The sequence below is a fragment of the Nylanderia fulva genome, unplaced genomic scaffold (genome assembly GCF_048542155.1).
Source record: "Nylanderia fulva isolate GAGA-0341 unplaced genomic scaffold, ASM4854215v1 Scaffold2, whole genome shotgun sequence".
NCBI lineage: Eukaryota > Metazoa > Arthropoda > Insecta > Hymenoptera > Formicidae > Nylanderia > Nylanderia fulva.
The window spans coordinates 7,212,180-7,238,532 of record NW_028190263.1 but is presented as its reverse complement, the minus strand read 5'-3'; the positions used below and the strand labels follow the sequence as shown (position 1 = coordinate 7,238,532).

At 31.2% G+C, this 26,353-nt stretch overlaps 4 protein-coding genes across 10 annotated transcripts; 1 reads left to right on the top strand and 3 right to left on the bottom strand.

Annotated features, from left to right (window-relative positions):
* Positions 1–1,503: 1,503 nt before the first annotated feature.
* Positions 1,504–11,854, top strand: moody (G-protein coupled receptor moody). 5 transcript variants are annotated; one of them, XM_029318338.2, is made up of 10 exons: positions 1,504–1,971; positions 2,239–2,417; positions 7,426–7,565; positions 8,123–8,263; positions 8,522–8,692; positions 8,853–8,980; positions 9,078–9,231; positions 9,349–9,548; positions 10,029–10,289; positions 11,405–11,471. In XM_029318338.2, the coding sequence occupies exons 3-9, from the start codon at positions 7,450–7,452 to the stop codon at positions 10,268–10,270; spliced, it is 1,152 nt and encodes a 383-aa protein (XP_029174171.1). In that variant the 5' UTR covers positions 1,504–1,971; positions 2,239–2,417; positions 7,426–7,449; the 3' UTR covers positions 10,271–10,289; positions 11,405–11,471. The 5 variants fall into 5 exon arrangements, with proteins under 5 accessions (XP_029174171.1, XP_029174168.1, XP_029174170.1 ...); XM_029318335.2 differs by having other exon boundaries at positions 1,510–1,848; positions 10,029–10,226; positions 11,405–11,854; XM_029318337.2 differs by having other exon boundaries at positions 1,510–1,848; positions 2,222–2,417; positions 10,029–10,226; positions 11,405–11,854.
* A 1,306-nt stretch (positions 11,855–13,160) lies between these two features.
* On the bottom strand, positions 13,161–15,902 carry LOC114942866 (phosphotriesterase-related protein). The gene is made up of 7 exons (XM_029318339.2): positions 15,615–15,902; positions 15,050–15,212; positions 14,660–14,844; positions 14,399–14,566; positions 13,944–14,108; positions 13,575–13,795; positions 13,161–13,455 (listed from the first exon to the last, which is right to left on the bottom strand). The coding sequence occupies exons 1-7, from the start codon at positions 15,640–15,642 to the stop codon at positions 13,318–13,320; spliced, it is 1,068 nt and encodes a 355-aa protein (XP_029174172.2). The 5' UTR covers positions 15,643–15,902; the 3' UTR covers positions 13,161–13,317.
* Positions 15,903–16,203: 301 nt separating this feature from the next.
* Positions 16,204–18,804, bottom strand: LOC114942864 (ras-related protein Rab-32-like). Its single transcript, XM_029318331.2, has 6 exons — positions 18,371–18,804; positions 17,918–17,950; positions 17,514–17,610; positions 17,359–17,415; positions 16,858–17,099; positions 16,204–16,529 (listed from the first exon to the last, which is right to left on the bottom strand). The coding sequence occupies exons 1-6, from the start codon at positions 18,504–18,506 to the stop codon at positions 16,405–16,407; spliced, it is 690 nt and encodes a 229-aa protein (XP_029174164.1). The 5' UTR covers positions 18,507–18,804; the 3' UTR covers positions 16,204–16,404.
* Positions 18,805–18,945: 141 nt separating this feature from the next.
* Positions 18,946–26,345, bottom strand: Cdc27 (cell division cycle protein 27). 3 transcript variants are annotated; one of them, XM_029318310.2, is made up of 13 exons: positions 26,116–26,345; positions 24,986–25,061; positions 24,724–24,871; positions 24,254–24,637; positions 23,809–24,121; positions 23,545–23,733; positions 23,216–23,462; positions 22,907–23,087; positions 22,473–22,698; positions 21,877–22,004; positions 21,466–21,787; positions 21,250–21,397; positions 18,946–21,037 (listed from the first exon to the last, which is right to left on the bottom strand). In XM_029318310.2, exons 1-13 carry the CDS (start codon positions 26,137–26,139, stop codon positions 20,778–20,780), a joined length of 2,646 nt encoding a protein of 881 aa, XP_029174143.2. In that variant the 5' UTR covers positions 26,140–26,345; the 3' UTR covers positions 18,946–20,777. The 3 variants fall into 3 exon arrangements, with proteins under 3 accessions (XP_029174143.2, XP_029174144.2, XP_029174145.2); XM_029318311.2 differs by having other exon boundaries at positions 20,823–21,041; XM_029318312.2 differs by having other exon boundaries at positions 20,823–21,011.
* Positions 26,346–26,353: the final 8 nt, after the last annotated feature.

The following is a 26,353-nucleotide window of genomic DNA, read 5'->3' as shown; positions in this document are numbered from 1 at the left end:
GATGTCTTGCTTTTTTATTATATTATTTTTGCGTTTCTTCGTTATTTGTCCGAATTCGGGGAATTCGTCGATGTCTCTCTTAATTGCTTGCATCCGGACTAGAAAAATGTTATCACAAAAATAAATGTTGCAAGGTTTAATTAACAGCGTTTTCTTAATGCATCTTAATTTTAAATTAATGAAATTTGAGTTGTAATTGTCAGAACATTAGGCGATAATTAAGAAATATAGAGAATTAAAAATTAGAATTGAAATTATTATTATACACAATTTAAAAATACTTTACATGATGTAAAAAATTAATTAAACAATATACAATGTCTTGCTTTTTTATTATATTATTTTTTAACAAACGATTCTTTGGATGATTTCTAAAATTAATATTGTCTGAACGAAATGTCTTTTTGCTACAATTAATTCAAAATTAATTTTTATTAATTATTGTTTTACAATTTTTTAATTCTCAATACTTAATTATTATATAACTATTGATATTTTTAATTCTTCTCATTCAGCATGTTATGATAATGCATGTTTTTATATATCTATGGTACCGGAAGAGCATCCGGTAAATCTAGGACATCGCACATACAATCATATTACATATATAAATTATATAATTAATATTACATTTAATCGGAATAAATCTATTGTATTTCCGATATAGCGTGTCTAAAATATAAATTAAAAAAGCGAGAGATTCGAGAAGACGATGTTAATTTCGAACAATCGTAGGCGGCTGGATGCGGGTCGCCTCTGTGTGAATCCAGCGAGATGTTCGATTTAGTCATTCCAATTAATACGACCGGTCGGTTCCACTTTGTTAAGTCTAATTCACTCTCGCCATGTCTTTGGTTGCTTATGTAATAAATACCGTAATAAATACACGCGATATTAAAAGCAACGATCTTATCTGCTCGCGGTCATTCAAGCGTAAAAGTTTCTCTTACGAATTTGCCAAATATGATAATCCGTCTGCACTGATTTTTCTTAACTTATTAATCACAAGTGAATTTTTTATTACATAATAATGTCGAATATAAAATATTTCTTCTATTTAATTATTCAATAACTATTATCATTTTTTTATTATGTTTATCCTTTAATTAAAATTCCATGTCAAAATAGAAATCATTTATAGATGACCTCGAAATCTTTTAACTTTCTACATATTTGACAGAAATAGATATAAGACTGAATTTTTTTTTTATATTATATTTTTTTTTAATATTCAGCAAAATTTGGAAAAATAAGCGATTGCGATCGATTGTTTGCAATTTGCATACATCGCTCTTGTCCTGATTACGCGGCACACAAAAAGAACACGACGTATATCGCAATTGCAGCACATTCCGCGCAATTTAAAAAGGATGAGCAGCACGGTGTGTCACAGCGAAAGGGTCAACTGGGTCCCCAGATCTTGGATGCAGATGTTGCTCTCGCACATCGTCATCGTCCCCCGCGTTCACGATCTTTCTTCGTCACCTCCTTCTCCCGCGGTCGACTACCCACGGGGTCTGTATCTAGTGTGTATAATCTGACGGAATGCTGGTTAAGCAGCAGTCTATCCACGGTGACGCTGACGCATATGCGGTATCCGCGTCACTGGTCCCCGAGTTGCGTGACTCCGGTCCCCGGGAGAATCGATCGCGCGCAGTCAAAATCCGCGAGTCGCCACGTGCGAAGTGTCACTTTTGCTAAAGTCGAATAATTTAAAAAAAATTACAAGACAATAGCCCGCAGAGACAATATGGTTCCTGAGGAATAAACTAGTCAAAAGTTACATCGCGAATAGTTACAAGAAAATCATAATCTCGTTCGCCAGATATCGTGCAATTTAGGATAAAGGTGAAGACATTTTAAATACAAATTTTTGAAATAATATATAATTAAAATAAGTGAGTTTTTTTGTGAATAACGAATTTGGACATATCATTTCGTGACCAGCGAAATTCGACGAATTTTTCAAAGGTATCAAGTTATCTTTTTGTAAGAGAAAGAAATTAAATTGTTACAATAAGATTGGAAAAAGAGACACAGTAAAAAATAAAAGGAGAAAAGAAAATTATTTAATTATTTTTTAATGACGAATCAAAGCGATATTAAATCGATTTTATCGATTAAATCGATAATAATTAAGAAATACTTAATAATTAGAAGAACAATAGAAATTATCGTATCTTCTTTTTTTTCAAAAAAACAACGTTTAAATAATTCTCAGTCTGGTGCTTTGTAAAGTGACTTCAATCGTGTCTGATGAGGAGGACATACGCAAGGACGTACATTGAAACGGAAGGACATTGAATATTCTCACATTCCTCGGTCATATTCTTCAGTCAACAAAGGTCTTTCCGCCTCTCCATTATCTATCTCATTGACGGACTTATGACTGGTTTAAAGTAATAAGAATCGAAGCGGTAAGTGACAATTATCAATAACTCTTTTATTCTCTTCTTCATAGATATTCTTCTTCAGATAGATCTTAATACATGAATTCAATTTTACAAAACAAAACAGATTTCTATAGAATTTAATTGACAAAATTTTTTTCTTTGAAAGAAGAAATAAAAAAGCATGTAAGACACATAATTATTTAAATATTTGAAGAATTAACTCTTGAAAAGATCGTAATTGTATTTTTCGCTCGTGTGAATTCTGTTGATGTCAAGTTGGTCTGCCAGATTGTAAGGGACCAACACCGAGAACAAGGCAAAAAATAGCGAGGTCCCGAGGCAATTTAGAAACGTGACGTGAATGAGATAATTATGACGGGTGGAGTATTTAATTAGCTGGGCTGTGTACCAAGAATTAATGTAAAAGTAGATCTTCAAATATATATTTCCCACATTCGAAAGCAACCTTAAAAATTTTATATACAATATATATAGTTTATACATTAACAATTATACACATTATACATTTTTTTCAAATATACATTTTTAATTCTAAATTTTTGATTAAATTATTGTTAATTTTAGTTCATGATATTTTTGTTTTAAGAAAACATTTAATAAGTTATAATTTTCTGTCAATTTTGTCACATAAAGATTCACGAAAAAGATCAGTCAGACAAATCGATGAGGCGTGTTTTAATATCGATACACACTAGCGTATTTAGAGCTAAATGCACGGTATGAATAGCACGACACATGTTTTGTACCGTAAGTACAGACGTTTGACATTCACACCACGTGGTGCTCTCGTGGGCGGGATACGAGAGCAGTATAGTAGTCGCGTCTCGATCGACTTTCAACAATTTTGCACTCGAACCATGTGTACGTACTATCTTTTCGTACTCGCTATTTATATATTTCGATCACTTAAATCGTAAAAAAAATATGCAAAACGCATAACAAATTTAAATTACAGAAATTCACATTATTGTTTACATACTTATGTATGTGTATTTTATTTTATTAAATTCAAAATTGCGTTTTGTTATATATTTTTAATTTAATTTGATTTTTAATTTATTTGAAACATTTTAATTAATAATTTAAGTTTAATTAAATATTTATTCTGTCTTTCAATGAGAGAAAGAGGACTATCGGAAGGGAATAAAGGTAAACATTACGATACGGTGTTATTAATGTTATCGATTTATATCAAAGTTGACTGTACAAAACCTCGTTCGATCAGTCTCTGATAAATGTAATTTCATTGAAACAAAGAATTAAAGAGCGTTAATCGGGAAGGTACTTGGTCGCATGTACAACAAAACCCAGTCGACGACGCATCGACTCCGATCTAGGTACTTTCACCGTGACTCAACTTGACTCATTCATTGCCGTTCGCCGCGTGATTAACACGGAAATCATTCGATGACGTCAGTCCATCACCGAGGACTTCCACGGAATAAAAAATAATGTTCGCGGTTTCGCATCTTCTTCCGTTGACGTGCGACTGATTAACTTCGCTTATCAGGCTGATATAAAAGTCAAATATATACACGCCCTTCTTGAACCAGCCAAACATGCCACTTATCAGATTCGAATTAATCGATTATACTTACTTGTTAATAGTCAACTTGTTATGTTATGATAATAAAAATAATAATAATAAAAAAAATTAATAATTTAAAATGCTAATAATGTTTAAAAAAAACTTAAACTATAACATATATAAATCTTTTGCAACATATTTTTTAATAATAATATGATGGTATTAAGTATATAATATTTTACAAATATATAATATAAAGTAATATATATATATATATATATATATATATATATATATTTCAAATAAAAATAAATTGTAAATTAGTAGAATTTAATTCACTTTTAGATTTAAAGCGAATGATTTTTTTTCCTTTTGTTCGATTTCTCTCGAAACATATATATAATATAAATACAGAAATATATGTATTATACTCGTATATATTTTTTGTAAGAATTTACATAATAATATAATTATTGTGCGATAATATTAAATTCTTTGATGACAATAATAAAACGAAACAACGACAGAACGACGCGTTGGTACGTTCCCATGTCTTCCGTGGCTTTCATCGCTTTTTTGTCCCGAGGGGACGCCTAGTACCGGGTGTCCGTTAATTTCCCCTAATTAAACTCAATCGGGGTTAATGCACTGCAGTTTGACCTCAGTTTACCAAATCGAACGCAACTTTTTGTAACATGCGTTTACATATAAATCACTGATCAATAAATAAATTTGCATAATTTGGAATTTGTAGAAATTGTTTTTAAATTATCACAGAAAAATATAAAAAGTATATATAAATTAAAATTTTTTATATATACACATACATATGCAATTAAATAAATTAATGTAAATAAAGAAATTATATTATAGTAATATTTAGTATCTAAAAATTATTCGCTGTACAGGTAATTAATTGATATTTTTTTCCTTTTGAAATTGTAGTATCACGTGTTTGCATGTTTCGATAACAAGTGACTCATGTATAGTGATCTACAATCATATGTAGTTTAATACTCGCAGCTATTTAGTGTCGCGTGGCTATGATCAGAGAACGAGATAGAGAAAGAGCAAAAAATAACACACTAACAATAAGTATTATGAATTATAAATTCCTAAATATTAATATTGAAATATCTGAAAAATAGTGAATCGTAATATTTTCCAATTTTGAAATTTTTCCAAACAAATATAATGTATTTAAATATAATCGAGCACGTTGATGGATGTCAGAGAGTTAGAGAGATTATCGCATTCACCGAGAATATTGTCTTCTATAAATCCTCTAGATGATCTGTTTCCGTTGGTGGCGCCCATAAATAATAATGAATTCTTACAGTCTCTCCTTTCCTTAACGTAACGTTCGTTCTCCAGTCATTGTCCACGTCGGGAAATTATTTTAATGCGCCCTGCGCGCACGTTATTTGCATAACGCAAATGTCAAACGTCCTACGCGACATCAGACAATTGTGAGTTCTAAAGTTCTTCAAAGTCTTCAGCAACTTTTCAGGCACATAATAAAATGCACAAAAATATATATTATAATATAATTCCTTTCTAAAAAAAACATGCAAAGTTGATTATCGCGAAGCGTGCGTTTGTGTTGTCTATAGTACATAACAAAAATTCAGAAATTAAAATTGCATATACATAATAAAAATTCGACAAATTAAAATTATGTGCATAATAAACATTCGGAAATTAGAATTAAAATATAATATATATAATAAAATAGAAAATTAACATATAATGGTTTAATACTGTAGCATTATTTACTCTTTGATAATAAAATCTTAAAAATTGCAAATATGCATAAAAATTATTATTGCAGTGAAAATTCAATATTTAAATCTTTAACAGAAGATGCGAACAAAAAAATAAAATTTTCTACAAAAATTTTTCGACCGAAATACCTATGCTTTCATTAGATTCGCGCGTCTTTATACGTCCGCTACGCTGCGCCTGCGCGGCTCGCGCGAAACTGATCACGTGATCGTCAGTCTCGCAATCGCAATATCTCGAACGAGAATCAGTGTCGCGCGAGACGCGCACCGGATTAGACGTGGGGGGTGTAGATGCGCAAATCTATTGGAAGCGCAGATGGTTACCATATGCTATTCACTATTCGTTGCCGAAATATTTTAAGTTTTATAACATATATGAATGTACATGGAATATTAAATTAATTTATAATTTCTAAGGTTGGGATTAATATTAATATTATCAAATTAATGAATATATGTACACGAAAATATGTTTTGATATTATTCAGCATTGCGGTATACATATATATATAATTATATTTTAATTGTAGAAGTTAATAACTTGTTAATCATTTTACTATATAATATAGTTTTCCCAAATCAAACGCAGTCTTAGAAAAAGAATTTGACAGTATGCAAAGCGTTTAACTTATACGTCTTTATTGCTCGAGTGTCGAAGCTCGACTGATAGTAATAATAAGCTTTTATTGATAATACAATAACATATTAATATATATAATGTAGATAGTAGGTATATTAAATTAATAAATAAACAAATCTTCACGACTCAACTGGCATAAAAATATCTTTATTGTTATTACCAAGACATGTTATTAAAACAAGACAACGTTTTAACCCTTGTTTTGGGTCCTTATCAAGTCTGATATGAAAATAAAATTTAACTATTTGGAAATACACGTAACAAACGCAAGTATAATATCATGGCGAGACAAAGAATTATTGATTATAATATATTAAAAATTAACTTAAAATTTCTAAGTATGGATTAATATTCATATAATCAAATTAATGAATATACATGAAAAATGCGTTTCGATATTTAGCATTGCGATATACATATATAATTACATTTTAATTTTATAAATTAATAACTTATTATTTACTTGACTATATAAAGTTTTTTCCCATGTCGATTGCAATTGTAGAAAAAGAATTTGACTATTATTGAAACTTTCTATGAAAATGTCAATAGACGAATTATAATATGACGAACGGTATATATTATTAGTTCCCTCCAACGCATATTTCTCTGTCGCAATTTAGGAAATGATTATAAAACATATATGTATGTCGTCGCATCCGTTTTACATCAGATCAGCTATACCTTGCGTGCTGCGTAATTTGTGGTAATTCCACATCTATCTATTTTTATCAAAGCGATACTGATTAATTCAGGACACGTCTACTAATAATAAAATACGAGAAACGAATAAAAAACGAGATATACTTGTCTGAACTCCGTTCTTTCTGAACGATGTTTTTTTATTTCCAAGGCAAATCGCCTTGAGCGATAGATTAAGATGAAGATATATTAATTAATTTAAGAAACCCTTGTCTCAGTTATTTTTTGCATCTATTAAAAATATTTGAAAATTATACTATACGCACGACTTATTAGTCATCTGCTTTAGTCATCACCTGAACAGGTGGAACACACATCGAATATTTAATTCCAATCTTTCGCTCGTGAATGTCGCAGGCTTCCAAGGTCGATCGAGGCCAAATGGAATCATTGAATCAGAATCGCGACGCCTTCGGTATGGCTGCTACAGATACCTGGTTCCCTCATGTCATGGACAACGCCACGCAAAACGCCATGATCGATGCGGAATTTTCAAGGTACGTTAATCTTTTTAATGTAAAAGCATATGTCGTTAAATAATTTTGTAATATAATATACATATAATTTGTAATTTATATATAAAAAAATATTATTTATCTTTGGCTCTTATTGCCTGTTTGACACTTTAAATTTATATTTATATTTATATTACAGAGCCTTGTTAAACTCTTAAATTATTTATCTTACTTTGATCAAGAAACTATATACTTGTGAATTAATTTAATGTTATTATTTTAACGTCAAATTTTGATATTTCAAAACATTTATTTTTTTTAATTTAAGAATTTTTAGTTGTAATTTATTATAATTTATTATACAAATTAAATAATATATGATGGAAATAAATAATAAGGAAAAAATAATATTAGGAAATAAAAATAGCGCGCACTTTTGTAATATTCTAGTAAATTAAAAAAATATATACTTTTAAATTAAAAAAATATAATAATACATGTATGTCTAAACTAAAATTATTTGATTTTTATCAATGAAGAGAATTATAATTTGCAATAAATAAAGTAGAATTTTTTTATCATTGATTTAACTGTTGCAGATTCCCGAAACCTTTGAGAACTTTTGCGGCAGTAGTGGCGATCATCATCATGCTTATTGGTCTAGCTGGTAATTTACTGACGATTGTTGCTTTATGTAAATATCCCAAAGTTCGCAACGTTGCAGCGGCTTTTATTATAAGGTAATTTATATTCAAGTTTTATTTCATTAATTTCATCGATAAAGGTTTCTTTAAAATATTCGATATAAAGCTGATTTGCACAGCTGATTTAAAGAGCTAATACAACAGTATGAATCATTCTCACGTCAGTGATTACCTCATAGAAGCATATCGTGTCATTCATAAAAAAACTATTTTCTGACTGGGGTTAAGATTGTTATTTTTTCATTCATGTTTATGCCAATTAAAAATGACTCAACTTATGTCAATGGAATTTAGTTTATGCATCGCGGACTTTGTGTTTTGTCTGCTGGTGTTGCCGTTCGATTCCATCAGATTTGTCAACGCCAGCTGGACGGACATCCGATTCTTCTGTGTCTTCGTGCCTTTCTTCAGGTACGGAAACGTCGGTGTGAGTCTTCTGTCTGTAGCAGCTATCACTATCAACAGGTGCGTATTTTTATATATTATTCGATTCTTCACAAGCTTAAGTATTTAATCTACTTGATATATTTACTTTAATTCATTTTTTTAATTTTCTCTGACTTTTAAGAGAATAATTACAGTATGCAATAAAATTTTAAAAATTCCTAATTTTTTTTGTCTGTAGATACATTATGATAGCACATCACGCCATATATGGCAGAGTTTATAAGAAATTTTGGATCGCCGCGATGATAATTTTTTGCTGGGTGTTCTCTTACGGGATGCAGATACCTACGTTGTTAGAAGTGTGGGGTGAGTCGCTATTTTTATTATTATATATTTTATAATCAATCAATCCTACATTATTATCACGTATTATTTATCGTTTATTCTTAATTCTTTTTATCAGGTAAATTCGATTATGATAACAATCTCGAAACTTGCTCCATCGTCAAGGATCGTAATGGTCATACCCCCAAGACATTTCTCTTCATCATGGGATTCCTAATACCCTGTGTGGTGATCGTCGGCTGTTACGCCAAGATATTCTGGGTGGTGCACAAGTAATTGACATTTTCGAGACTTTTCATATTTTTTCTATTTTTATTATTTTTTATTTTTTTTTTTACAATCGTCTTCACATGATAGTAACTGATCGGAATCTGCAATTGACGTTGCAGATCAGAATCGCGAATGCGAAAGCACACTACGCCAACGATAAAATCCCCTCATACGCCTGGGAAAGACATCAGGGAGCTGAAGCAGAAGCGTAGCGAGTGGAGAATCACGAAGATGGTTCTGGTGATCTTCATCAGCTTCCTCGCGTGCTACCTGCCGATCACCATCGTCAAGGTGGCCGACGCGGAGGTCAGATGTCCCGGTACGAATACATATATATTTATCTTCTTCTAATTCTTTTAACCGTATACAGGGTGTTCCATCTTGCCGTACCATCCGTTTATGGGAGACTCTTAAGATTATTTGGAAACGATTTTTTCTTAGCGAAAATGTCGAGAAAAGTCATCATTTTTTTTAATGTTCCCAATTTTTAAAATCATATATCTTTGTAACTAAGTCTTAAATTAAAATTTTATTAAAGTAAACTTTACGTGAAATTAACTAAAAAATTTAGTTTTGTTAAACAATTAATTTTCACAAGGCTTGGTTTACAAAACAACTTTTATTTGCAATCGTTTAAAACTCGAAAATTATGATATGGTGCCTGGACATTTTCTAAGGAAAAATCGTCTTCAGATCACCTGAAGAATCTCCCATTAACGAGTGGTACAGTAAGGATACTCTGTATATTTGCTGTAGTTTACTTCCACTGTTGCTAAACTATATCATCAAACTGTTTCAGAATGTCACGTTTTGGGATACCTGCTTTTGTACTTCGCGTCATGCGTGAATCCGATCATCTACGTGATCATGAACAAGCAGTACAGACAGGCGTATGCCGGGGCGATTGGTTGCTCGTGGATAAGGGCGAGCTTGACGCCATATGGCAGCAGCGCGCCGGGTGCTGGTCTTCAGGCTCATCATCAGGACTACGTCCAAGGTAACTTCGAGCAACGTCACGCGATAAAGCTCACCAAGCTCTGACCGAGCGCGCGACCACTTCGTAAGTCAAGGGCACCACAAGTTTGCTTCTTACTTTTGTTCGATTGCCACTTTTGGTACCGCTAATATCCATGGCCAGAGTCTGTGTGTGTGCGCGTGCTAATCAATTAATCCTTAATCGCAACCCTTTTTCATTGATCTCTTCTTGTGTTTAATAGCTTCTTAAAACCTTACAGAAAAAAAGGAATCCTTGATTCAAGTATATTTTTATTCTTGAACGCTATTTGATTGATTTAAGCATAGAATGCTCTTTGTAATCACAAATTTTTGTTTGCCTTAATAATAATAAGTTTGTGTGAAGTATATTTTATCCTTAAGATATATTCTTGTTTTAAAAATCGCATATGGTAAAAACAAACTTAGTTACATTTGAACTAAGAATTATTATATATATTTGAAAGTACCGCTTATATCCGATGCACACTTGTCACTTGTCCTTGCAATATTTATAAGTAAATTTCAGCTTCAACCAAGAATATTTTGCACTTTGTTTTAAGGATAAATTATCCTTTATCCAAAATTATTTATATTTGGCGCTATTATAAGAATAAAATATACTTGAATTAAGGCATATTTGCATTCTCTCAAGGATACTGTTTTTTCTGTGTTCTCTTTTTGGAGCTTAGGAGCTTTTGGAGCTGACGAGCAAACGACGTCAAATAATTTTGCATTCTCTTTAACTATGAATTAACAATTGTGAATTAACATATATTCAACAGATTTTTTCGCTGTAGAACGCTGTAGAATTTATATTGTTGATTTAATGTACTTAAATACACTGTTTTTCATCGCTTGTTTTTAATTAACTCGTTTAATTAATTGACTGACATAATAAAGAATTTAATCTTACGTTTGAGTTATTTTGTTTTCTATTTTCATAAATTATGAATTACGCTACAATATATTATATACATATATAATATAGTTTCTTTCTTAATAATTTCATAATACTATATCTTTTCTATATAACTTTTGTATTTTTCTTTTGTATAATGTCTTACAAAGACATTTTATTGCAGATAAAAATAGTTTGCTATTTTTTGTTTTCTTTTTGTACATTTGGCGAAAATGCGAGTTCTATTAAAAAAATGTATTCGCATTTTTTTTCAACTGCAGATTATTCGAAGGACTTCAGTAAAACGATGGTGTCGACGGTCTCTATCGCTATGAATCCTGTGAGAAATTCGCAACTCCAGGACGAGCTGTAATAGACTGAGACGAAAAGAACGAGAAGATATCAAACGTTTTTCGACAAACAAGATATCAACGTTCTTCTGTTGAAAGAAGATAAAAGAGAGAGAAAGAAGAGCTTTGTGACTGTGTTATCGAACCATTCGTATTTTCGTATCACGTTCACAGTATGATATAATAATATACGTTCTATAAATTATTTATTCTTTCGCAAAACAGCGAAATAATGCAATAAATATCAAATAAATGTTGCGCATGCATATTTATTTTCCGTGGCATTTGTGAAACAACCACATAGTTACCCTTAGCTGGGTATTAATTCGTACCAAAGGTTGTCATATACTGTTGTATCTTGTAAATAAAATATAAATTTTATATTGCTTCATTCATATATTTAAAATACACTTACAAATATGTTTATTATAATGTAAAATTACACTGAATAAAAAGTCGTCGCATGAACAATTTTGTTCAAAAATGGATGGTACAGAATATAATGTAACAATATACTATATATTTGTATCTTAACAAGCATATTGTTTGTATTAGAATTCTGGTAAATTCAACTAGTAACTCTGTTTTGCCTATTTTCGAACAGAATTTTTATTAATGCGACAAGACTTTTTTTCTAGTGTATAAGGAAAATTATTGCAAAAAGAGTATTATTTGTTAAAAAGAAAAAAAATATACATTCCAGAAATTCCGTCATTTTATGATTTGTATGAAAAACTAAAAATCATACAAATATATCCTGATGCAATTTATCCTGAAAATTAATGATAGGTATTATGCCGGGTAAGCCATTTAGAAGGATTTACAACTCTTATCGCATAGATATCTTGTGCCGTGAAATATCTTTTTAACATTATTGGCACAATATTTTTCGTAATATGAATATATCCAAGCCCGCCAAAGGCTGTCTGAAAAATCAATAGAACAATTTCAATAATTTTATCATTTATAATCAATTTTGTTTAAATATGAGATTTAATTTCAATTTTTATTTAAATACTTATTATTTAATTGTAAAATGCGGCAAGAAGTATAGTAAATATGAAATTATAAAATTAAAGGTGATGAAATTCATTACGTAAAATTGAATGTGAATTAAATGTGCCATAAATTTAATACTCTGCGCATCCGACAGTATTTCTGTATGCAAATTCAACTGATCAAAAGAACATAAGTTTATTGTCTTGTAAATAGCGTCAATACAAATGTAACATCTAACATTTAGGACGATCATAACTCTTGTGACATCGCGTATTCAATCCAAATATTTTATAGTTAACGATACTTCTTATCGTTAAGCTTGTTATGTTTACACACAATTGACATTGGTCACTAAAATATGTATTTATTTTCATAACAATTATAAACTGGTATATATAAAAGATATTCAAGTTCGAATAAATCTTTCGAAATCTTTCTAAAATTTGTTTTACAATTAGTATTCCTAAAATATACGTTTGTTGATCTATGATTTTGATAACGTATATTTTAATGTCAAATAAGTATGAATTATCTAAATTTAAATTTTTATATATAAAAAATTATTTTTTAATAATTTTTATATATAAAAACAATATAAATTATTTATTGGCTAATAAACGATGAAATGTTTCGAAGATTAAATATGTACGCGTTTGCGATTTTTGAAAGACTTAAAGAATGTAGAAAATTACCTTTTATTTCATAGATATCAATTTTTATATTTCATAAAAATATAATACAATTCATAATAATAATGGAAATAAAGTTTCGTAGAAACCTACAAAAAATAATCGTGAAAATACAGTAGTGTTATAAGAAAATTGAATTTTTGTTTCGTAGATAAATTATTGCTGAGTAAACCATCTTTTCGGATTTTCAACTGTTATTAATTCAATGTCTTCCGTAGTAAAACCTTTATTATTTATCATCTTTGGCAGAATGTTATTCACGATATGGGAATATCCATGGCCACCAAAATGTATCTTAAAAAATAATTTCAAGTGTTTAAAAATTAAAATATAAACGAGAAATATGTTTAATAAAATTAAAATTAATTAGCAAAATTATAAATAATTGACTAAAGATATTAACAAATACTTACTAATCTATGCTTCGTGTGAATGTCGTGACTCATCAGAACACGATGCAATTTTCCTTCCTTTTTCAGACGTGCAATACGTTTGATACGCTGTGCATCCGATGGCATATCAGTCGATGGATTCAGCTGATAAAAAGAACATTCGATACCAAACAGATCAAACTGGATGCAACACTTATTATCGTCGGCGAATTCCAGGAGTTGTTCCTTCTTGAGTAATGTACCTATTAAAATTTATTTAATTAACGTATTTGTGAAGAAATATTTTAGATGTATTTAAAAAAAGTTTTTTTTAAATAATAAAAAAATAATTAAATTAAAAAAACCTAATTAAAAAAATAATAATGAGAGAAATTCTGTCATAAATCTTACGATCAATGTGGGACATGATGGCTCTGGTAGGATCTCCACCAGCCTCTTGATAGATTCGCATGATTTCCGCAGGTGCAGACGCGTCTCTTCCGGGATGAAAGCTCACGGAACAATGCAATTGAGCTTGAAGTTCGCCAGTCGCACAAATGGCACGTTTTTCAAAGTCTAATTACAGATGCAGAAATATTTTAAGATCTAATATCTTATCAGATTTGTGTCATTAAATAATCAACTATATACTTATATATATTTTATTTAATAAACAAGATTATTTTCGCAACGCAAAAATATCGCAGTCTAAATTACATATATAAAGTCTGCTCGTTTTAATTGCATTTAGTTTTCTCAACGTTTAGATATATACATATTTCACTATAATAATAATAATAAAAATAATGAAAATAATAAAAATAATAAATAATAAAGGAAAAAATATTTAGCAAGCTAGGGTTTACCTTCGATCGGCCAAGTGCTGCCGACTTCTCCGATAAATCCAGCCTTTACCTGCATCTCTTTGGGGCACTCTATGCAACTCTCTTTCAATTCTCTATACATGAGATTGTACATTTCTTCCTTCGTCGTGTCGAGGGTTGATCCAGTTTGCGCACTGGCAACATAATATCCTACGGAGGTGCGAAAACATTATGTATATATAATATTTAAAAATAATTAGCAATAATTTTCAAATAATAATAATAAAATGCAAAAGCACATACCAGTTCCAGCAATCACATTAACTTCCGTCGACTTACTAACATTTCTCATTAAAGGGATGTCGCGTTTCAAACCATGGCTGCTGTTTTCCACGATGGTTCCACCGCCAGCTTCCTTCAATAATTTTACATCTGTACTGACAGCTTCCTCCACGTTATAAAACTTCACATTACTCCAACTGCTATATCTGAATTAATATATTTAGTGTATTAATCATTTATCATTTATTAATGAAATTTATTCAGGTAGTTTGATTATTGATTTAATTATGAAAGTCTATAGAAATTATATTTATACTGTTTAAAGTAAAAACGTTTTAAATTAAAAATGCATTCAAATATTATAATTTTAAATATCTATTGTAAAAAGATATATTTTATATAATTACTTACGGATATTGTTTGATATATCCGATATCAGCGAGATCCAGACTATTTTTGGGAAAATGTTTCTCAATATGCTTCGGTGGTGATACGTAAAAATTACGAAAATCGACAGCCAGATGTTCGTGCGTTAACGTTTTACCAAGTTTCGACAATGATACAGGTCCTAGCACTGCATCATAAAATGTAATATAAATAAATATTTTAATAAAATAACTTTTATTATTGTAAGACTTGTTTTTGCATTAAAAAAAATTATTAAAATTGTAATATTTAATAGAGATTTATTTTATCATTTAAATAATATATCACTTATTTTATATGTATGAAGTATTTTGAGTAAAGTTTGATATTTTTATATTACTAATTATAAATATATTGTTTCTTATATCTCAAAATTTAAAAAACATAGGATTTAAATAATTTAGGATTTGAGATTTTATTTTCTTTTTTATATAATCTGTGATTTTTTATGCACAAAATAATACGAAATGATGTACATTCTATATATGAATTTATAAATACAACTTAAGTGTATTAGTGATGTATATTTTTAACTTTCCTTTATACTCACCAGTTTCTACGACGTTATAATTAGCCATGTTCTATTTGGCTCCAAATATAAGAGGAATTATCCGAACTATTTAATTTGTATCTTGGACTCTATGTCAAATTATATAATGATGTATAACGAATACACGTCTTAAAATAACATATATATTTTTATTTTTATCGCCAGCAGCACAGAAATGTAAACAACATTCTGCGAGCTATTACTCGCTACTACTATGACGTGACACACCTTATTCAAGTCACTGTCAACCTAACTCTACCTCAGAGACTCATCTCATTATCACTTGTCTCGCCTGGCACTTAAATACCGACTTAAATTCCTGATAATATGTTATCTGTTATAAATGTAATGGATAAAAAAGATTTGTTAACATATATACGTAACTGACATTGATAACAATAAAGATATTTACGAGACGTTACGAATACACGAAGTATTTCAGAAAATTATCTTTATTAGAAGTTGTTACTTTTCAGATGTGATTAATTTAATTAGATATATATTTTATTACAGCTATTTATATATAATTCATCACGAGATGTGAAATTTAAGGAAAAGGACATTGATAGTCAATAAAAATAACAAAGAATGATGTATAAAAATACAAATGTATATACATTACAATGTTGTATATAAATCTTTAATATATAAATATTTTAACGAGATAATCGCAGTTCCATTTTCCCATCGTATGAAACCTTTCACATGATTATATTATGCTTGAAGATTCTTTTAACATGCGCATCTTTGAATAATCTTAAAATCTTAAAATATCTATCCATTTTGCACTCTATTTGCAACAATGCATTTTTTCATGTTTCAATAAGCTCTCGCGTTGTAATCGAATCGAATCGCGTACACCATTGTCGATTTTTGCGCACAACACCTTCTCCACCAAATGACGCATCGCTATATCTGAAAATTGTATAATAATAGCACAATTAGTTCTCGATTTATTATTTCGACTATTATAATTACAGAAAATTTCGTTTTTAATTATATTAAGAGTTTTTAAATATATGTATTAATAAATGTATAGATTTTTTCCAGATTAAATCCATCTCTTCCTTTCCAAAGTAGAAATATATTGTAATATTATATTAAAATTTATTAAATTCGTGATTTATATATTAAAATGATTTATATATTAAAATAAATGTTTAAAAAATATATAAATATTAAAAGAAGAGATGATTTACAAGCACAATAATAAATTTCCGACAGGTCGGAATTTGATACCCACCAACATTGGTATTATTCTTCGCGGAAGTCGCGTACCAGCCGTTTATCCTGTTCTCCTTGCAGAACCTGGAGATCTGCTCATCGGTCACGGCGACCGATATGTCGCACTTGTTCGCCAAAAGAATGACCGGTATATTCGAGCCATCCGGCAGCGTGATCTTTTCCCTAAGATCGCACAGCCACTTCTTCATCGATTGAAAGGTCGCCGCGCGCGAAATGTCAAATACGAGAGCCGCGGCCACCCTGCGTTTAATGCAAGTTAAATCGATGGACAAAGAAAAAGTCGGTCATTGATTCGGAATTTTTCAATCAATCGTTCAAGGGATATAGTCGTACTAGTTTTACTCTCGATAAAGCGTACTATATATTAAAGAATATATCAAAGTGCACAAATTATTAATTTTTATAATAATAAATATATATTTTTAATATAGAGATTATATACGCACAAAAGCGCCGACTAAATCCGATGTGATAAGAGGCGTATTAAAATCATATTTACGCGTATTTATAATAGACCCTTGTCATATATCCAAATCTCTCATGACCTGCGATGTCCCTGAAATATTCGAAATAAAATTCTCGTTTCTTTTTTTGCCAAATATAAATGTCAAAAAGGCAATAAAATAGATAAATTATATGTCGGAAGAATCGTACCATAGCTGCAAGTTTATTTTAGTATGTGGATCCCAATCGAGCGTTTTTATTGCAAAATCAGCGCCTATGGTGATCTTGTAATTCGAGGAAAACTTCCCTGGAAAAGTTTTACTAGTGTGTAAAATGACGTCAATGTGTGTGAATTTTATGTTAATGACGCAGATGTAATATCGTAGTTGCAGCTGCAGGTTGACAATTCGACGCACGTGTTTTTAGAGCGCATAAACCGGCTTGCGCGCATATTTATCATTTCCTCCTCTCTCTCTTTGAACGCATAATTTTCATAATATTAAATCCTCTTATTTGCAATCGCAATCTACAATCTACATCTACGTTTTTTAATAAAAAGAACGAGTTTGATCGACAAAAAATCGTCGAAAAAATAAGAAGTTGCAAACTTTTACCTTCCGTATATCTTCTGACCAGCGCAGTTTTCCCTGAAATAAAAAAAAGCTTGTAAAAATTTAAATAAATTTTGCAAGAGTCGATAATTCTATATAAAAGCGATTTTACAAAAGCCTTTAAATATTTCTAAACTATTTATATAACATACGAGAAATTTTATATACAAAAACTTCTTATTGTTGGTAAAGTTTCGAAATATTGTAAAAAAATTCCAGATTGTGCATAAAGAAATTCCTTAAAATTTACAATTCATTAGATACAAATGCGGTTGCAAAATGAACTCGAATAATCGATAAAATTAATCAGGATGGATAAGAAAGATTATCGAATATTTACTTGTGACATTTTTCTTTCTCTTATCGCTTGGAAAAAAATTATATTTCTCAAGTATTTAATGATATTACGTGTAAATTCGAATAAAAGTTATTTTATCGCTTGCAATAATAACTCACCGACACCATAATCGCCTATGACGAGGAACTTGAAGAGATGTTCCTTCAGATGACCGAAATGCGATAGCACGAGGTCTGAATCTCTCCTGGATCTTCGCACGGTCATGCTAACTGTTCGATCCATTCGCCTCATCATATACGCGCAAACTAACTTATTGACTGTCAGCTCAACAATAAGAATAAATAACAAACCGAAGAGGAGACGAAACAGTCGACCCCGTGGGTCGCCATCATCTTCGCTCCCCTCTTGGCGTCTCGATTTTCGTATCAGTGATTATTTTCAATGTTATCTCACGTTGTTGTAAACACATTATCATTTCTCATGAAGAATCGATATTATGTTTCTAATATAAATTCTTGGTTTCATATTTTATAAATCGTTTCGCTGCGAAAAAAAATCACTGTGGCTGACCTAGACAATTTTCGTCGCAAAGCTGCAGCGATGACTCATCATTAAGTCGATAAATAAATTGGGAAACAAAGAGAAGTCTGTCAGATAAATTTCTTTCGACATGTATGTATATTATTATTGTCGACGTAGGACACAGGTGTGTTCGCCAAAACAGCAAATAGAGTTTCATAAAAAGTGCAGGCCTTTATTTCGCGCATACACCTCTTTTTTTGTAAACGAATAACGCGGCAGCGGTTGTTGAATTCGATTGAACCATCGCGGAAGCTGGATAAAGACGAGCAGACATCGCATATATATATGCGTAGTTGTTTTTTTTTTAAATCTCTTTGGAAGATAGATCCGACTTAATTTTCCGTTCGATAAAAGAAACGTATATAAACGCATATATGAGGATAAAAGAATAAATAATACGATTTGTCGCCGCTTTGCTATAGCAAAAGATGCAAAAAAGACCACTTTTATTTTCTCTCCCAGAGATACGAGATGATTACGGAAGAACGCGCGAGAAGGAAAGAGAATGCGAAGAAGTAAATAAATTAATTTAAAAAAAGAGACAAAAAAGGAGCACTATAGGGAGAGATATAAGAAGAAGATACGCGCGTCTTGTATCACACAAACGTATTTCTCAGTCAGTACAATTCGCTTTTCTTTGTTTTTTTTTCTTTTTCATTTTTGTGACGTGTCTTTCGTTTAATTACGTGTACAATATAAAATGTTATAAGATGTTATCGTAACTAAATCCGCTTCAAATTAGATACGAACGTATATACTTATATACGCTGATGCTCTTCCAGGAATAACACATAACGATCTTTATTCCGGGAAATGTGGAATTGACACAGTTTGCATTGTACACCTAATATTAGTAACGAAGAACGACGCCGTAAATGTCATAAATTCTGTCCAGCACTATTAAGAATATAATCCGACGAGCGTTTTTTCTCTATATATATATATAGACATTTGCGCGGGTTATACTAATTTCGGATATCGATATCGAAGCCGAATATATATAATCGCGCGACATCACTGAAATTGCAGTCGCGAATTCGTATGTTCGATTGATCGGGGAATCTTATTTCTTCACGATGAGAATTGCACAATCGTCCAATGACGATATCTCCACAACACTATATAAATCAACAATGATAATCATACGAATAATAATAATAATTGTAATAATAGCACTAATTGTAGTAGTAATAGCGGTAAATACACAGTAATAATTTACATTTACACAAGACTCTCTTTCCTCTCTCTCTCTCTCTCTCTTACTCGAGAACGATTAATTAATTACATTATCTAACTACGTACAAGACATGCTTACGGTTACATTCGTTCAATTCATTTCTTTTCACGACACGACAGTCTCTACTCAACCGTGTGAATCTCTAGATACCTCGTCTTCGCGAGCTAAGATAAAAAAAACTCGCAATATTATATTTACTTCATTTTTTATTTCAATCCAAATCTCGCGTGAATCAACAAAACTTGTATCTTACCTGACGACTTAATGAATTTTATGCGCGACGAAACGAGGCACAAGAGAAAACCACGATCGAAGAAGAAATATGAAGAAATATAAAAGGCGATCGAGCAACCGTAAAAAAATATACAGAGATAAACGCGTAATGTACAAGTTGATGAAGGATACGATACACAAGTTTTCTATTGTCGCAAGAACACTGCATCCATATACATATACATATATAATATACATATATATATATATATATATATATATATATATATATATATATACATATACATATACATATACATATATATATATATATATATATATATATATATATATATATATATATAAAAGAACTTGCATGATTTTCGTGCAAGGTAAATAAAAATTGATGACGCGAGGAGATAATATTATAATGATTTCTTTTAACTTAAGCATGTCGCATAGACGGGGCAGTTTGCGAGAAAAATGTCGACAACTGTTCGATTAAAAAAATCAATAATATCGTATCAATAATTTTATCGATTCCGCAAGTGAAGCCAGGCCGGCGAATAAATAATTCGAATGATCCATAACGAGAATAATAATATTTCGTTCTTTTCACGGAAGTCTCGCATATCGTTTTCATAAACTGTCGTCGCTATCCTCACCATGAGGCTCAACGGAAACATTTCCGGCAAGAGGTGCAGCACTTCCTTCTCTATTCGTCTCAATATCCTGTTCCATTGAATTATTTTGTGCTTGTTGCTCATCTGATATAGTAAATTGGGGTAAGTATCTATCTAAATTTTAGTTATGTGAATCATTATATAACTCATACTTGTAACAAATATACAATTATACATTGTCATATATCAGTCATATTTTAAAACATTTTACATGACTTCTCTCAAAGTTTTGAAGAATTAAAATTCTGATTTTTATATATGTAGCATTATATAAATTATATAATTTATATATAAATTATATCACATGATATTCTGATAATACCTGATTGCGTTGGTGGAGAATCGTCATCTCCCTGACCAGGACTCAAAATAGCTTCCTTAATTTGACTATTAACACCTTTTGGATCTAAATCTGTCGCCCAACTAAAGTACATTAATGCGAGATGGGTATTGCCTAATTTTTTATGCACCTGTTAAAAAAGAAAAAATTGAAAATTACGAAAACTTAATTAAAAATTATCGTTTGAGAACCTCTTACCTTTCCTATCGAATAATAGACTAGAGATTCTTTGGGTATAATATTCTTTAGCTCCTCGAACTCTCTGAGAGCTTCCATGTGTCGACCGATAGAGAAGTTGATGCTCGCGCGATGGAACTTGCATAAAGTATTATCCGAATCATTCAATAGCGCAGTATTCAGAGTCTTTAATGCCTGATCGGTTTTTTTCAGAGCATGTTGCACGACACCTATGTGGCACATTAGCGCAGAATTCTGCGGATTTATTTGTAAGGCCCGTTTAAAGTGTAACTCCGCCAAACTATATTGTTCCTGTTTCGAGAATATCGTTCCCAGTCCGAACCTTTAATATACGGAGATTATGATTTAAACTCAGAAAATAATTAAAAGGATATTGAATAAAAATATAACATCTCTTTAACAGAAACTTACCATGCATTATAATGCCTGGGATCAAGTCTGATAGCGTTACGGAAAGCAGTAATTGCCTTATCTAGCTCCTCGGTCAAGACATACTCGTGTCCCAGCAATGTATAGGCATATGGAAAATTAGGGTCCACCTAGAAAAAAGTGTCGAAAAATCGTATATTATTTTTATCCGAATACAAAATAACAATCGTACATGCATGTTGTAATTGAAAGGATAAAAATGACCTATTTTCTTTCAAGTTGTCTAATTATTTCGTGAATTTTTATAAATTAAAAAATTATCCGATAGTTTGTCTATTTAACTATAACATTTCTCACCAAGCAAATATTTTTATTTTTATTTTTAGATCGAACTAATCTAAAATGCAAAATTATGCAGACACTGCATATTCATTACTAATGCTCACTTTTCACAAAAGTTGCAATTTTTTATGAAACTTAATAATCTTTAATATATATACAAAATGAATAAATAATATAATAATTAAAATAAAAAAAACGTGTAATTGGATTACTATTACTTACTAGAAAACAATTTTCGTAAATAAGCCATTTTTGCGTGTGACAAAGATATGTAGCTCCTTTAAACTCATAAATACCTGAATAGCTCTTTGGAAAAATTTAATCGCTGTCTCGTGTTCCGTTTGCGCCGAGAATAGGTTGCCTGTGGCGCACCATGCTGCCGCTGAATTACGGTCTTGTAAAACCAAATCTTGAGCAAGCGTAGACAACTGCACTTCTGCATGCAGATGCCAAAGAACAGTACTATAAATTTCCATCAGCTCTGTTCTCTGTGGCTCTAACTGTCGCACTTCTGCAAAATAACTGCAGAAAAAAAAAACAAATTAAATAAATGAAAATTACAAAGAAATCTAAATGTATTAGAGACAAGTCAGTTTTAGTTGCACTTTCTACAATGTATTTTTTTCTTTTCTAATTTTAAAGTCTAAATATACACTATTATATATTACAAAAAATGTTAAAACAGATAATCTGATGTTTTTCTTGATAATAATTATTAATAAATTATTACCTAGCAGCCTTTTTATAGTCCATCATTTCAAAGTGTGCACGAGCCAACATAGAAAGTACCCAACCAGTATTATAGTGTTGTCTTGGCAGTATACTTAGAATCTCAACAGCCTGTGTACATTTAAACTGACTCAAATGCTGATACGCTGTTCCTAATTCTCGCAACAAAGACATCAATCCCTCTGAAAAGTGTTACAGATATAAAACTATCTCAAATTCTATATATATAAATATTATATATATTATTCTATATAAATAAAAAAAAATATATTGAAGAAATTAAAATATTAATATTCAATAATCAACATACCCGCTGATTGCTTTTGCAATGTTATTCCGGAATGAATATTATTATTTTGGGCGTTAAGCGCATTCGCATTAGCTACAGCTTTTTCCGACGTGATGGTTTCGCTCTTTTCCTTCTCATTTCTATTTCTTTCGTTTAATTCGTTAAAATTGGTCTTATTCAAATTTGTTTTAGCAAGTCTTGCTTTCGTCTTTCGAGATGGAGACTTTGGAGTTGCAAATTTATTCCTATTAGGTGACTTATTGTTCTCCTGAAATATATGCAAGTTAAATCAAAATTACAGACAAACGAACAAATCTAATTAAAAGAATCAAACTCATAAAAATCCATACTTTTACTGAATTATGACTGAAGAGTCGCGACGAACGTCTAACATTGGTACTCTGAAACGTCGGTGACGGAGGTGAAGTCGGATTAGCGGCTGTCACTGTCACGATGTTGGCAGTATTACTTGCATTACCCGATTGGGAAAATACCGACTTGCCTTGCTGTAATGGAGTCTCTTTTCTCGACATTAATTGCTAAACAAAAAAATTAAATATAAAAAAATGCTATTATAAACTCAATGTTTTATAAAGCTGACAAACTATACTCACTCCTACATGAGCTCTCAGACTGCTGACGCGTTTTGCTAAGCTCTTCTGATCATTGGCCTCCATGAGAGTTGTGTGCGAGGGTGGAGTCGGCTCGGGTGTATTATTTTCCAGCGGCAAAATACCAAAGCTAGGCGTGAGCGGACTCATGGGATTGCTAAACATACTTCGATAGCGTGACAACTTGACTCTCGGCGGTATCGAAGTGCAATTGTAATGCATTTGCATTGGTGCATTGTTTTGTGGAGTATCCTCTATGGAGGAACACAAGCGTACCTGGCCGCCATTTATCAGCGTTGGTGCCATCACCGGTGTTCTGCAATGCGCGAATAGAATATTAATAGTTATTTTATGATATTATAACTTAACATTATAACTTTATAATATATATTATATTTTTTTAAATATATATAATACATATTTTATGCTATATATAATATATACATACAAGTTAGTGCCGTTTGATATAGGTGTACTGTTGGCATTATTTCCAGGTACAATAAAATCCGGTTCGGTGACATAATTGAGCGTAGACACAGTACCATGGCACATAGCAAAGGAATCTAGTTTGTCTACTTGAAAAATCTTGGCTGGATCCACTTTTTCGCCGACATTACATAGCTCTTCAAACGAATGCCAGAGAAAGGGATTCACTTTTAAAGCTAACTTATGCGCCTCGTTGCCTCTCGCAGTGCGCATCATCTTATAATAAATCTTTGCTATTATCTGCAGAGAAAAACATGCCTGTTCCCCAAATTGACTTATTATCTCTTCCAAACTCTTTAACTGCTTGTAATATCCGCCAATTATCGCAGCTTCCGCTTCCGCATATCTAGAAATTTTTAATAAAATATAAATTTAAGACATTTATACGCATATTACATATAGAACAATGCGCAAATTGGCCACATTACTTACTTTTCCAGATCGTAACAACATTTTGCTAGTAAAAATCTACATTGTGCCGAACTAGGTGCTTTCTGGGATAATAAGGCATAAGCTTGCCTAATCCGGCCCGAACGATAGTAACATGTTGCCAAAAGAAATAAACTTTCTTCCGTGTCCACTATATAACAATATAATATGTATTAATATATAAGTATACACTTGTTAAATTTCGTTTTATTTTAAGAATAAATAAAAAATGTAGAGTATTATAAATTAAAGTAAAAAATTCTACCTTCTGCACAAAACCTTTCTGCCAGGAATATAGCATCTGGATAGGCATAATGATTCAAACAATGCCATATGGCCGCCTAAAATTAGAAAATTCATGCTACATCATTAATTATCCAATGCAACACGCGAGTCATTAAGTTAATGAGGAAAAGAATAGGTAGCATGAAAATTTAGATAAAAAAAAATTATCATCAGCAATATAAAATATTTATCAATATAAATAATACTGTTAATATTCTTAAAGATTTTAGTGCAATATTTGAGAGAAATATAGACATACTTCTAATTATATATTAAATACATTATTACATATTAAACTAATGATATATTTTAATAATTCAGTATTGTTTATTAGTCTTTCTTAAAATGTATGCTTGAAAAAGTATCCACTGTTTCAATGTATCACAGTGCCATAAAAATGCTATATAAGTTTGATATAATTTATATTGCTTTGCTTTTTCAGTTGAGATAAGATGGAATATAATCAATACGTACATTTTATTACATACAGTTAAAAATACTGATCCAAATGTGTTGTTGCTCGACTTACACATGCATAATATTTACATTTACCAATGATAATATGTATCATAATATATATTAATTAATTTTAAACTATTTGGCAGATGGATAAAAAAAAAGCAACATCTCTATCCTCTGTGCATCTATATGCGTACATCTTAATTGACTATAAAAAATGCATGATTATATGTTCATTATATAAAAATCCATAAATACAGTAAAGTTTCATGCTTATTTATAGGTAGAATTCTTAATTTCGTTTCGCTCTTTCGCGGTGAAGCGAGAAATCCCGAATATTCGCGCCGGATAAAAATAAGAAGGTAAAATGTATCGCATCGTCGTTCCAAGAAACGATTTCCAAGGGACGATCCCCGAAGAAGCGATCGTCGAAATCATCGTACGACGTAATTAGAGGCACGCTCGGGATGCGTGCGCGCGTGTCCTCGGCATCGATGAGACGTCAATATCGGCGAGAGCATGGATGCGCCCCTCCGAATATAGAAATTCGCGCGACGTTACAGTAACGCGAGTAACGTGATGTAAAGAGCCTCTGAATATCGGACCAGATTCTGTTTTCTTTCCTCTATTTTTTCTTTCTTTTTTTTTTACCTGCACTGGTTCCTGCACGATCATCGCGTTCACACCGCGAGCGTGATCATAAAAGAACGTCGGCCCCACGGGCGTCCACCGGGCAGAGATTTAACCACCGAGCACAACGGAGTTACTCCAAAGTCGTACGAGACCGCTGTATATAAAAATTTCTTAGGAGTCCATCTTTGCTTCGATTCTTTTGAAGCGAGCGACTGCTTTCAGGCCGCACTGCCGCCAACCTGTCGAACGTCAGAGT